This window comes from Oncorhynchus nerka, linkage group LG15 (genome assembly GCF_034236695.1).
Source record: "Oncorhynchus nerka isolate Pitt River linkage group LG15, Oner_Uvic_2.0, whole genome shotgun sequence".
NCBI classification, from domain to species: Eukaryota; Metazoa; Chordata; class Actinopteri; order Salmoniformes; family Salmonidae; genus Oncorhynchus; species Oncorhynchus nerka.
The window spans coordinates 100,783,297-100,797,348 of NC_088410.1; the positions used below are offsets into that span (position 1 = coordinate 100,783,297).

General features: G+C 44.3%; 1 protein-coding gene across 1 annotated transcript in view; it reads left to right on the forward strand.

Moving 5' to 3' along the window:
- Positions 1 to 13,642, forward strand: part of LOC135559861 (uncharacterized) — a 49,353-nt gene extending 35,711 nt beyond the window's left edge. The window contains exon 6 of the mRNA XM_065000749.1: positions 13,091 to 13,642. Within this exon, the coding sequence (XP_064856821.1) occupies positions 13,091 to 13,168 (78 nt within the window). The 3' untranslated portion in view covers positions 13,169 to 13,642. The remainder of the gene's footprint in view (positions 1 to 13,090) is intronic.
- Positions 13,643 to 14,052: the final 410 nt, after the last annotated feature.

Consider the following 14,052-nt stretch of genomic DNA (forward strand, 5'->3'; position numbering starts at 1 on the left):
AACTCCCACAACAACATGAGCACCTCCCGCTGGCCTCCCCCACAACAACATGAGCACCTCCCCTGGCCAACTCCCACAACAACATGAGCACCTCCCGCTGGCCTCCCCCCACAACAACATCAGCACCTCCCACTGGCCTCCCCCACAACAACAATATTTGGCTGATTTGGCAAACAGGAAAACACATAATATTCCTGTTTACACAACACTGTTTCTGCATGTGTGCTGTTGGGGAGACCACTTGTCTCACCTTGCTGGCTTTCAGGTCAACATGTCTAGCAATGTACAAATCCTTGTATGAACAGCAGCCATGGGCAATGACCTCCATTACATTTGACTCATGTAGAATACAAAATGGGTCACGGTTTGAAGGGTACCAGAGTACCTGATTATATTTTGTTGGTAGAACTTGCAACCTCGCTTTAACGGTAAAGGTGAGCACGTCCTCACCAATGGCAGCATTCTGGTACATGGAATGGGAGACATAGTCATCAGTACAGTCCAGAGCAGTGAGTTTCCCCTGCAGCCTCAGGCCAGTCCAGTGTTACAGTAGCTGTATCTCTCTAATACCAAGGAGTGTTGTCCTGGATTTAAGATGAGTTGTTCTATAATGCCTCCACAACCACACTGCGATCTGCCACAACTGCATCAGAGAAAAGTCACTGGCTCAGTTTGCATATCAGTCCGTGTCCACCTGAGCTCCAGTCCTGTTGCACAGGTCATTGAGGTCCAGCCAGTCTGACCGGACTCCAAAGCCCACAGCAAAACTGTCCAATTTTCCATTGGCCTTCCTCTTGAAGTCCAGGAAGTTGTTCTGGCCAGTGGAACTTTCCTTCCCTTGTAGGTCCAGAAGGAGGGAGGCTCTGGTTAGTTCCCTAACTGTCACATCATCACTGTTGAGCATGTCCTGTAGCAGGTTACATCTACTTAATATTCGGGACACCTAAACACGCATCTCTTTAACTCGGGAAGAACAACATCCTGTGTGGTGTGAGTGCTTTAATTAAGCATAGCCACTTTTTCACCACTTAAATGGACTTTTGTTAGAACTTTCTGTGGGATATTCATGTTTGCAAGAAGATGCTGAATCTTTTCTAGGGCCACCTCTCTCACAGCTTCTAGCTTCATTATGACATGCAGAGGGGAAATATTAATCATATCAAGCATTGTTGAATACTCACGGAGAACCTACTCAAATTGTCCCACACTCGCCAGCAACATTAAACGTAAACTCAGCAAAAAAAGAAATGTCCCTTTTTTCAGGACCCGGTCTTTCAAAGATAATTCGTACAAATCCAAATAACTTCACAGATCTTCATTGTTAAGGGTTTAAACACTGTTTCCCAGTGTTTCCCATGCTTGTTCAATGAACCATAAACAATTAATGAACATGCACCTGTGGAACGGTCGTTAAGACACTAACAGCTTACAGACGGTAGGCAATTAAGGTCACAGTTATGAAAACTTAGGACACTAAAGAGGCCTTTATACTTACTCTGAAAACACCAGAAGAACGATGCCCAGGGTCCCTACTCATCTGCGTGAACGTGCCTTTGGCATGCTGCAAGGAGGCATGAGGACTGAAGATGTGGCCAGGGCAATAAATTGCAATGTCCGTACTGTGAGACACTTAAGACAGTGGTACAGGGAGACAGGACGGACAGCTGATCGTCCTCGCAGTGGCAGACCACATGTAACAATACCTGCACAGGATCGATACATCCGAATATCACACCTGCGGGACAGGTACAGGATGGCAACAACAACTGCCCGAGTTACACCAGGAATGCACAATCCCTCCATCAGTGCTCAGACTGTCCGTAAAAAGCCAAGAGGGCTTTACTGAAGGCTTGTAGGCCTGTTGTAAGGCAGGTCCTCACCAGACATCACCGCCAACAACGTCGCCTATGGGCACAAACCCACCATCGCTGGACCAGACAGGACTGGCAAAAAGTGCTCTTCCTTGACGAGTCACAGTTTTGTCTCACCATGGGTGATGGTCGGATTCGCATTTATTGTCGAAGGAATGAGCGTTACACCGAGGCCTGTACTCTAGAGCGGGATCGATTTGGAGGTGGAGGGTTCTTCATGGTCTGGGGCGGTGTGTCACAGCATCATCGGACTGAGCTTGTTGTCATTGCAGGCAATCTCAATGCTGTGCGTTACAGGGAAGACATCCTCCTCCCTCATGTGGTACCTTTCCTGCAGGCTCATCCTGACTTGACCCTCCAGCATGACAATGCCACCAGCCATACTGCTCGTTCCGTGCGTGATTTCCTGCAAGACAGGAATGTCGGTGTTCTGCCATGGCCAGTGAAGAGCCCGGATCTCAATACTATTGAGCACGTCTGGGACGTGCCTTGTTGGAAGAGTGGGGTGGGGTAGCATCTCGCAGCTGAACTGGCAAATCCGGTGCAGTCCATGAGGAGGAGATGCAGCTGGTGGCCACACCAGATACTGACTGCTACTTTTGATTTTGTGGAACTTGTTCAGTCTATGTCTCAGTTGATGAATCTTATTATGTTTATACAAATATGACACCATCTGTAACAATTGCCTTTTTTTTGTTTTGTTAGGGAAGACAAAACATGATCTACCTCTTCAAGGGTGAAATGTAATGTGTCTGGGAAATAGTCTGGTTGTACCATGTTAATAATTTCACACTAAGGGGCTGTGGTCAGCGGTACACTATCAGACGGGGACATTTGTCATGTACCTTAGCATCATTACTAAGTACTGGGCGAGGGACTGGGATAGGCACTATTGTTCATCACTTTATATTCATATTCTTTATATTCATCATCACTTTCTACCTGTATACCTTTCTATGTCCTCTTTCGCATTGAGTGATGGCTGAATGGTCCCACTGTCACCGAGTGATGGCTGAATGGTCCCACTGTCACCGAGTGATGGCTGAATGGTCCCACTGTCACCGAGTGATGGCTGAATGGTCCCACTGTCACCGAGTGATGGCTGAATGGTCCCACTGTCGCCGAGTGATGGCTGAATGGTCCCACTGCCGCCGAGTGATGGCTGAACGGTCCCACTGTCACCGAGTGATGGCTGAACGGTCCCACTGTCACCGAGTGATGGCTGAATGGTCCCACTGTCACCGAATGATGGCTGAATGGTCCCACTGTCACCGAATGATGGCTGAATGGTCCCACTGTCACCGAGTGATGGCTGAATGGTCCCACTGCCGCCGAGTGATGGCTGAATGGTCCCACTGTCACCGAGTGATGGCTGAATGGTCCCACTGTCACCGAGTGATGGCTGAATGGTCCCACTGTCACCGAGTGATGGCTGAATGGTCCCACTGTCACAAAGTGATGGCTGAATGGTCCCACTGCTGCTGAGTGATGGCTGAATGGTCCCACTGTCACCGAGTGATGGCTGAATGGTCCCACTGCCGCCGAGTGATGGCTGAATGGTCCCATTGCCGCTATTGATGGCTGAACGGTCCCACTGTCACCAAGTGATGGCTGAATGGTCCCACTGTCGCCGAGTGATGGCTGAATGGTCCCATTGCCGCTCAGTGATGGCTGAACGGTCCCACTGTCACCGAGTGATGGCTGAATGGTCCCACTGTCACCGTGTGATTTAGTGAATGGTCCCACTGTCACTCAATGATGGCTGAATGGTCCCACTGTCACCGAGTGATGGCTGAATGGTCCCACTGCCGCCGGTACTGATGGCTGAATGGTCCCACTGTCACCGAGTGATGGCTGAATGGTCCCACTGTCACCGGTGATGGCTGAATGGTCCCACTGTCACAAAGTGATGGCTGAATGGTCCCACTGCTGCTGAGTGATGGCTGAATGGTCCCACTGTCACCGTGTGATGGCTGAATGGTCCCACTGACCAATGGTCCCACTGTCACCGAGTGATGGCTGAATGGTCCCACTGTCACCGAGTGATGGCTGAATGGTCCCACTGCACCGAGTGATGGCTGAATTTCCCACTTTAGTAATGGCTGAATGGTCCCACTGTCAGAGGATGGCTGAATGGTCCCACTGTCACCGAGTGATGGCTGAATGGTCCCACTGTCACTGGTGATGGCTGAATGGTCCCACTGACACCGAGTGATGGCTGAATGGTCCCACTGTCACTGGTGATGGCTGAATGGTACTGCTACTAGAATCTGTGTCTTTACTAGATACTGGAACACTATTGCCATCTTTATGGTACACACACACACACACACACACCCACACACAAACACAGACACTAAAATGTCTTCATCTGTGTCTGTGTTAGCTAAAATGTTTGATCAAGCCAGGCCATTGCTCTTTGTCTATACAGTTACACACACACACACACACACACACACAACACAAAGTGTGGCCACTTCTCACTGCCCGTGTGTTTAGTGTTTAGGCCTAACCAGTTCTCACAGTGTTTTAACACAGCTAGATTTATGGGAGTTCATTTTATTGCGGTACTAATAAGGAAATAGCCTTTAGATTCTCCGTCAACTTAATTGGTTGCCTACTCAGTGGACTGATTACAGTGGTCTGTCACCACTAACTCCCTGTGTGTGTGTGTGTGTGTGTGTGTGTGTGTGTGTGTGTGTGTGTTGAGTTATGTTTTGACCAATGCTCATTGAGAAGCTGGAAAGTAGTTGTCTTGTGGAGCTTTGATCAAACAGTTTAAAACATGCACAAACATTTTCACATTTTAGTAATTTAGTAGACGCTGTTATCCAGAGGTCTGGTGTTAGCTAGTTACTGGCTAGCTAGGTCTTCATCTGTGTCTGGTGTTAGCTAGTTACTGACTAGCTAGGTCTTCATCTGTGTCTGGTGTTAGCTAGTTACTAGCTAGCTAGGTCTTCATCTGTGTCTGGTGTTAGCTAGTTACTGGCTAGCTCAGGTCTTCATCTGTGTCTGGTGTTAGCTAGTTACTGGCTAGCTAGGTCTTCATCTGTGTCTGGTGTTAGCTAGTTACTGGCTAGCTAGGTCTTCATCTGTGTCTGGTGTTAGCTAGTTACTGGCTAGCTAGGTCTTCATCTGTGTCTGGTGTTAGCTAGTTACTGGCTAGTTAGGTCTTCAGCCAGCATTGAACAAAGGAAAGTGTGGTTCAAAACTCTCTGAAGAGAAGTAGGAGAGAGGAAGGCACTAGGCAAAGAGGAAATAAATCAGGGCCTTTACCACATTCTATAACCTTAATAGCCATCCTAGGAGCTTCTTATTACCTTTGTAACCACATACGAAGGTCATCATCTTCATCGTCCTAGCTGTGAGATTATGCACGAGGACCATCCTCATCGAGATTATATACTGGGGTCATCATTCTCATTAAGATTATGTACTGGTGTCATCATCCTCATTGAGATTATGTACTGGGGTCACCATTCTCATTGAGATTATATACTGGGGTCATCATTCTCATTGAGATTATATACTGGGGTCATCATCCTCATTGAGATTATATACTGGGGTCATCATCCTCATTGATATTATATACTGGGGTCATCATCCTCATTGAGATTATATACTGGGGTCATCTTCATCCTCATTGAGATTATATACTGGGGTCATCATCCTCATTGAGATTATATACTGGGGTCATCTTCATTCTCATTGAGATTATATACTGGGGTCATCATCCTCATTGAGATTATGTACTGGGGTCATCATCCTCATTGAGATTATATACTGGGGTCATCATCCTCATCCTCATAGCTGTGATATTACATAGGAAGGTTGTCTGTCTCACAGTGAGGTTTGGAAAACAGTATTAACCTACTACTCTGAAAACAACAGTCACATTATTCTGTCTGTCTGTCTGTCTGTATTGTGTTAGTCTGTCTGTCTGTCTGTCTGTCTGTCTGTCTGTCTGTCTGTCTGTCTGTCTGTCTGTATTGTGTTATGCTGTCTGTCTGTCTTGTGTTATTCTGTCTGTCTGTCTGTCTGTCTGTATTGTGTTATTCTGTCTGTCTGTCTGTCTGTCTGTATTGTGTTATTCTGTCTGTCTGTCTGTCTGTCTGTCTGTCTGTCTGTATTGTGTTACTCTGTCTGTCTGTATTGTGTTATTCTGTCTGTCTGTCTGTCTGTCTGTCTGTCTGTCTGTCTGTCTGTCTGTATTGTGTTACTCTGTCTGTCTGTAGTGTGTTATTCTGTCTGTCTGTCTGTAGTGTGTTATTCTGTCTGTCTGTCTGTAGTGTGTTATTCTGTCTGTCTGTATTGTGTTATTCTGTCTGTCTGTATTGTGTTATTCTGTCTCTCTGTCTTGTGTTATTCTGTCTGTCTGTCTGTCTGTCTGTCTGTCTGTCTGTCGTGTGTTATTCTGTCTGTCTGTAGTGTGTTATTCTGTCTGTCTGTAGTGTGTTATTCTGTCTGTCTGTAGTGTGTTATTCTGTCTGTCTGTCTGTAGTGTGTTATTCTGTCTGTCTGTATTGTGTTATTCTGTCTGTCTGTATTGTGTTATTCTGTCTCTCTGTCTTGTGTTATTCTGTCTGTCTGTCTGTCTGTCTGTCTGTCTGTCTGTCTGTCTGTGTGTGTTATTCTGTCTGTCTGTAGTGTGTTATTCTGTCTGTCTGTAGTGTGTTATTCTGTCTGTCTGTGTGCCTTTGTGTTATTCTGTCTGTCTGTCTGTTTGTCTGTCTGTATTGTGTTACTCTGTCTGTCTGTCCGTCTGTCCGTCTGTCTGTATTGTGTTACTCTGTCTGTCTGTCTGTCTGTCTGTCTGTCTGTCTGTCTGTCTGTCTGTCTGTCTGTATGTGTAGTAGTGTGTTATTCTGTCTGTCTGTGTTGTGTACTATTGTGCTATTCTGTCTGTCTGTATTGTGTTATTCTGTCTGTCTGTAGTGTGTTATTCTGTCTGTCTGTAGTGTGTTATTCTGTCTGTCTGTGTGCCATTGTGTTATTCTGTCTGTCTGTATGTGTATTAGTGTGTTTTTCTGTTTGTCTATATTGTGTAGTATTCTGTCTGTCTGTCTGTCTGTCTGTCTGTCTGCCTGCCTGTGTTGTGTAGCATTGTGTTATTTTAATCTATCTGTAGACTAGAGGTCGACGATTCATCGGAATGGCTGATTAATTTGGGCCGATTTCAATTTTTCTTAACAATCGGAAATCGGTATTTTTGGGGCGGCGATTTGCCAATTTTTTAAATATATTTTTTTATACCTTTATTTAACTAGGCAAGTTAGTTAAAAACACATTTTTATTTACAATGACGGCCTAGGAACGGTGGGTTAACTGCCTCGTTCAGGGGCAGAACGACAGATTTTCACCTTGTCAGCTCGGGGATCCAATCTTGCAACATTACAGTTCACTAGTCCAACGCAATAACGACCTGCCTCTCTCTCGTTGCACTCCACGAGGAGCCTGCCTGTTACGCAAATGCAGTAAGCCAAGGTAAGTTGCTAGCTAGCATTAAACTTATCTCATGAAAAACAATCAATCATAATCACTAGTTAACTACACATGGATGATGATATTACTAGATATTATCTAGCGTGTCCTGCGTTGCATTTAATCTGACTGACCAAATATCTGACTGAGCGGTGGTAGGCAGAAGCAGGTGCGTAAATATTCATTCAAACAGCACTTTTGTGCGTTTTGCCAGGAGCTCTTCGTTGTGCGTCAAGCATTGCGCTGTTTATGACTTCAAGCCTATCAACTCCCGAGATGAGGTTGGTATAACCGAAGTGATATGGCTAGCTAGTTAGCGCGCTAATATCGTTTCAAACGTCACTCGCTCTGAGCCTTGGGGGGGGGGGGGGGGGTTGTTCCCCTTGCTCTTCATGGGTAACGCTGCTTCGATGGTGGCTGTTGTCGTTGTGTTGCTGGTTCGAGCCCAGGGAGGAGCGAACAGAGGGACGGAAGCTATGCTGTTACACTGGCAATACTAAAGTGCCTATAAGTACATCCAATAGTCAAAGGTTAATGAAATACAAATGGTATAGAGGGAAATAGTCCTATAATAACTACAACCTTAAACGTCTTACCTGGGAATATTACCTGAGAATATTGAAGACTCATGGAAGGAACCAGCTTTCATATGTTCTCATGTTCTGAGCAAGGAACTGAAACGTTAGCTTTCTTACATGGCACATATTGCACTTTTACTTTCTTCTCCAACACTTTGTTTTTGCATTATTTAAACCAAATTGAACATGTTTCATTATTTACTTGAGGCTAAATTGATTTTATTGATGTATTATAACAAGTTAAAATAAGTGTTCATTCAGTATTGTTGTAATTGTCATTATAACAAATAAATAAATAAAAATCGTCCGATTAATCGGTACCAGCTTTTTTGGTCCTCCAATAAACGGTATCGGCATTGAAAAATCATAACCGGTCGACCTCTTCTGCAGACAGTCATGTTAGATCACAGGCACAGTGAGCTCCTCTTCTCCACCCCAATACTAACACTAATGTAACTCCATCCAAAAGGAAGATGTTCTCTCCTCTCTCTGCCATCTAAAGTGTTTTCCATTAAAGATTCATGAAAGACTACAGTAAATAAAAGCTTCTTCTTCTTACGCAACTAGAACAGATAGATCAAAGTCAAAGACACAGCACACTACGTCAGCCTGCCTGGGACATAAACACTAAACAAAGTCAAAGACACAGCACACTACGCCAGCCTGCCTGGGACATAAACACTAAACCAATGTCAAAGACACAGCACACTACGTCAGCCTGCCTGGGACATAAACACTAAACCAATGTCAAAGACACAGCACACTACGCCAGCCTGCCTGGGACATAAACACTAAACCAATGTCAAAGACACAGCACACTACGTCAGCCTGCCTGGGACATAAACACTAAACCAATGTCAAAGACACAGCACACTACGTCAGCCTGCCTGGGACATAAACACTAAAACAATGTCAAAGACACAGCACACTACGCCAGTCTGCCTGGGACATAAATACTAAACCAATTCCAGGTACCCAGTCAGTCAGTCAGTCAGTTAGTGAAATAGGCTAAACATGAAACAAAGGCCAGCCAGTCAGTTAGTCAACCGGTCACTCAGCAAGTCATTCAGTCAGGTACCCAGAGTGTCAGCCAGGCATTAAGTAACTCAGTCTGCAAGCCAGCCAGCCAGTTAGTCATTCAGCAAGCTAGTTAGTCATTCAGCAAGCCAGCCAGTCAGGCATTCAGTCAGACAGTCATTTTGTCAGGTACCCAGAGATTCAGCCAGGCAGTCAGACAGACATTCAGTCAGCCAGGCAGCCAGCCACTCTGTCATTCCATCAGTCAGTCAGCCAATCAACCAGCCAGCCAGTAAGCCTGTGAGGGGGAACCGGCTGATAGTGGCTGGACATAGATCCAGCCAGTCAGTAAGCCTGTGAGGAGGAAGCCCGGCTGATAGTGGCTGGACATAGAGCCAGCCAGCCAGTAAGCCTGTGAGGGGGAACCGGCTGATAGTGGCTGGACATAGATCCAGCCAGCCAGTAAGCCTGTGAGGGGGAACCGGCTGATTGTGGCTGTACATAGAAGTAGAATGACTAGAACGGACGTTCTTACTCAAGTCAAAGTTACCGACAGCAGGAAATAAAAGCAAAAAAGGTTTAGCATTAAATGTGTGCTTTTTTGTCACTATTTCTATGTGGCTGGCACGTTGCTGGGTAGCTAGAGTCAGAAGGTCTGATTTCCATGTAGCAGGCCGCTGAGGAAGCACACACACCAACATCCAATCTGTTACAGAGTTACAGAACACAAAGAGGACCCATGACACCTGTTGACTTAATAATGACGATGTGGCAGAGGAGACGTCCCTGTAGCTGGTCTGGCTATAATTACACTTTGTGTGTTCTCTCCCCACGGGAATCCCAAACAACACACACTGCCTGGCACCTCTTACCTGGCACCTAGCACCTCTTACCTGGTACGTCACCTCTTACCTGCTGGTCTGGCTATAAATTACACCTCTTACCTGGTACCTGAATCCTATCACCTCTTACCTGGTACCTGAATCCCAAACAACACACACTGCCTGGCACCTCTTACCTGGCACCTAGCACCTCTTACCTGGTACCTGAATCCTATCACCTCTTACCTGGTACCTGAATCCTATCACCTCTTACCTGGTACCTGAATCCTATCACCTCTTACCTGAATCCTATCACCTCTTACCTGGTACCTGAATCCTATCACCTCTTACCTGGTACCTGAATCCTGGCATCTTTTACATGGCACTTAGCACCTCTTACCTGGTACCTGAATCCTGGCATCTGGGGGGCTAGAAACATGATGTTCAGATCATACAAACACCTACCTTCAAACATCCATGATCCAACAGACTGATTATCACTTTCTTCATTCTGACCGTTATCAAAACAAGACACATCTGTCGGTCTGCGATAGATCCTCTACATCCTATAAACCAGATACGTCGTGAATGTATAACCATTCAAACTCACACGTCCAACAAACTGATTACTTCCTTTTGCCATCATTGGGTCACATCACACGGGTTCTGTTAGCAGAACGTCCAGAGCAACAAGTAACAGCTAAAAGACGGATTTGTTCAATTCACCTAGAAACCGCTAACAGGTGTCTGGGACTAGTATGTACCACTGAGCAATACATACTTATGATTATGATTCAGGTCTACGATACTCATCCTGATGCAAATTAGAATATATTTATATTCAATTTAGCAGTTAGACGCTCATCACGAAGAGATGCTTTCAGAAAAAAGAAATCCTCTCTTTTTCTCCGTCACATCATTGATATTTGTACTGCGATTGTTGAGAGCATTTCACTGTTCCATTTTTACAGCTCCTGTATCCTGTGATAAATACATTTAGATGTTTAAACAAATAAAATGTCAAAACAGTGACAAAACCATCAAGAATTACCAGTAGGAGGGGTGGTTTGTGTTGGTCATTGTGTTGGTCTAATGGACAGTCTGCCTGCACTGTGCTCTTCTCTTGTAACCCGACTCCCACATCCTCCTACACAAATCATCAATCACGTCATTGGTTTTTGAAAGTCTGATTGGTTACAGTCGATCCAAGAGTTACTTTGTGAAAGTCTGATTGGTTAGAGTCGATCCAAGAGTTACTTTGTGAAAGTCTGATTGGTTACAGTCGATCCAAGAGTTACTTTGTGAAAGTCTGATTGGTTAGAGTCGATCCAAGAGTTACTTTGTGAAAGTCTGATTGGTTAGAGTCGATCCAAGAGTTACTTTGTGAAAGTCTGATTGGTTAGAGTCGATCCAAGAGTTACTTTGTGAAAGTCTGATTGGTTAGAGTCGATCCAAGAGTTACTTTGTGAAAGTCTGATTGGTTAGAGTCGATCCAAGAGTTACTTTGTGAAAGTCTGATTGGTTAGAGTCGATCCAAGAGTTACTTTGAACGACGCCCCTCATTTTGACATCAGCACAAACGACATGTAGGATAATCAGTTTGAAGCCGAATTAAAACAGTTTGGAAACGTAATTCGTAGTGAGTCGTCAGGCAACTCCACTAATTAAATATCCAAGCAAAGGCCTATCACAATGTGAGCAGAAGAGAAATATTTCTCCACATTTACAGTTGCTTGCGAAAGTATTCACCCCCTTTGGCATTTCTCCGATTTTGCAGCTCCTTCAGAGTTATCTTTGGTCTCTTTGTTGCCTCTCTGATTAATGCCCTCCTTGCCTGGTCTGTGAGTTTTGGTGGGCGGGTGACCCTCTCTTGGCAGGTTTGTTGTGGTGCCATATTCTTTCCATTTTTTAATAATGGATTTAATGGAGCTCAGTGGGATGTTCACAAAGTTTCTGATATTTTTTTTGTAAGCCAACATTGATCTGTTCTTCTCCTCAACTTTGTCCCTGACCTGTTTGGGGAGCTCCTTGGTCTTCATGGTGTCGCTTGCTTGGTGGTGTTGCAGACGCTGGGGCCTTTCAGGACAGGTGTATATATACTGAGATCATGTGACAGATCATGTGACACTTAGATTGCACACAGGTGGACTTCATTTAACTAATTATGTGACTTCTGAAGGTAATTGGTTGCACCAGATCTTATGTAGGGTCTTCATAGCAGAGGGGATGAATACATATACACACACCACTTTTCTGGTTTTCTTTTGTTGTTTTTTTTTTACTTTTTTTTTTTTTTCATTTCACTTCACCAATTTGGACTATTTTGTGTATGTCCATTACATGAACATTACATCCAAATAAAAATAAATGTATATTACAAGTTGTGATGTAACAAAATAGGAAAAACGCCAAGGGGGTGAATCATTTTGCAAGGCACTGTACTAGCCCATGTCAGCTAATGATTTTAGCTCGTTTTTTATTTTAAAGCACATTTATGTTTTGTTGTGATATTTAGATCTCTGCACATGAACACACATAAGACATGGCAACATTTGGAGAATAGCAGGAAATGAACTTTAAAACGGCAACATGTTCTCTACAGCCCATGGCAAAGGGTAGAGAATTGCAGAACATAAGCTTTAAAGCTGCAAACTGAGCGCTCTCTCAGATGGGTGGAAGGCCAGATCGAGATATCAACAGTAGAAACACGGGGAGGGGGGGTTAGGCCATCATTGTAAATAAGAATTTGTTCTTAACTGACTTGCCTAGTTAAATAAAATTTCAACCAATGTGGGCAGAATGGTTGGAAGGAGCAAATGCTTTCCAAACACCCTCTGCATCCCAAATGGCACCCTATTCCCTATATAGTGCACTACTTTAAAACAGGGGCCTATTCCCTATATAGTGCACTACTTTAGACCAGAGCCCTATCCCCTATATAGTGCACTACTTTAGACCAGGGCTAATAGGGAATAGGGAGCCATGTGGAACACAACCCTTTACTGACAAGTGTCTGCTAAGCCAAAAACATCATATCTTTGCAAAACTGTCTGCTGATATAGTTCAAATGTACCAAAGAGTCTCAGTCATTTCTCACCCAAGTATGACATCTCTCTCCTCTCTGTCTCTGTTTCGCACTGTCTCTTCTCTGCACCATCCATCTCCCTCTCTCTCTATCTTCTCTGCACCCCCATCTCTCTCTCTCTCCCTCTCTCTCTCTCTCTCTCTCTCTCTCCCTCTCCCTCTCCCTCTCTCTCTCTCTCTCTCTCCCCCTCTCCCTCTCTCTCTCTCTCTCTCTCCCTCTCCCTCTCCCTTTCTCCAGATGTGTGAATCTACCTTTACTATCACCGATCAAAGTCCTCGTCTGGGAGCATGGAACAATCTTCCATCACCACGGTAACATCAGACGGCAGGGCAACCGACAGAGGCAGACTCCGGATGATGTCACAAAAACAACAACCAATTTCCTGAAAAAAAAGAGAGAAGACTAAAGTCTTTAAAGTAGGACTGAATAGTCTTCTATAACCAGCTTCAACAAAGACCACTGTCTCCTGTATATAGGCACAGAGCGGTTTCTCCACACACCACAAATAAAAGCCAACAACTAACTACCTATGCACATCTCACTCAATCACTGTGAATTGTAATGCTTTTAACAGAGCCACGAGGCCAAATATATCAGTATTGTTAGGCTATAGCACGGTGACAAAGAGGACAATATCAGCAATCATTTGAAACATTATTATGTAGATAGTGAAAGTAGTCTAGAGTAACACAATATAGAATGACTGACCTATAGTAGTGCAGAATTATTTGTAGATTATTTACTGAAAATTGTTTGTAGATTATTTAGTGCAGATAATTTAGTGTAGATTATTTGCAGATAATTTAGTGCAGATAATTTGTAGATTATTTAATTATTTAGTGTAGATTAATTGTAGATTATTTAGTGCAGATAATTTAGTGTATAGTATTTAGTGTAGATTAATTGTAGATTATTTAGTGTAGATTATTTGCAGATAATTTAGTGTAGATGTCACGCCCTGGTCGAAGTATTTTGTGTTTTTCTTTATGTTTTGGTCAGGCCAGGGTGTGACATGGGTTTTTGTATGTGGTGTGTAGCTTAGTGGGATTGTAGCTTCTGGGAGAGTCTATGGCTGTCTGAAGTGGTTCTCAATCAGAGGCAGGTGTTTACCGTTGTCTCTGATTGGGAACCATATTTAGGCAGCCATATTCTTTGGTTGTATTGTGGGTGATTGTCCTGTGTGTCTTGATGGCCTTGTT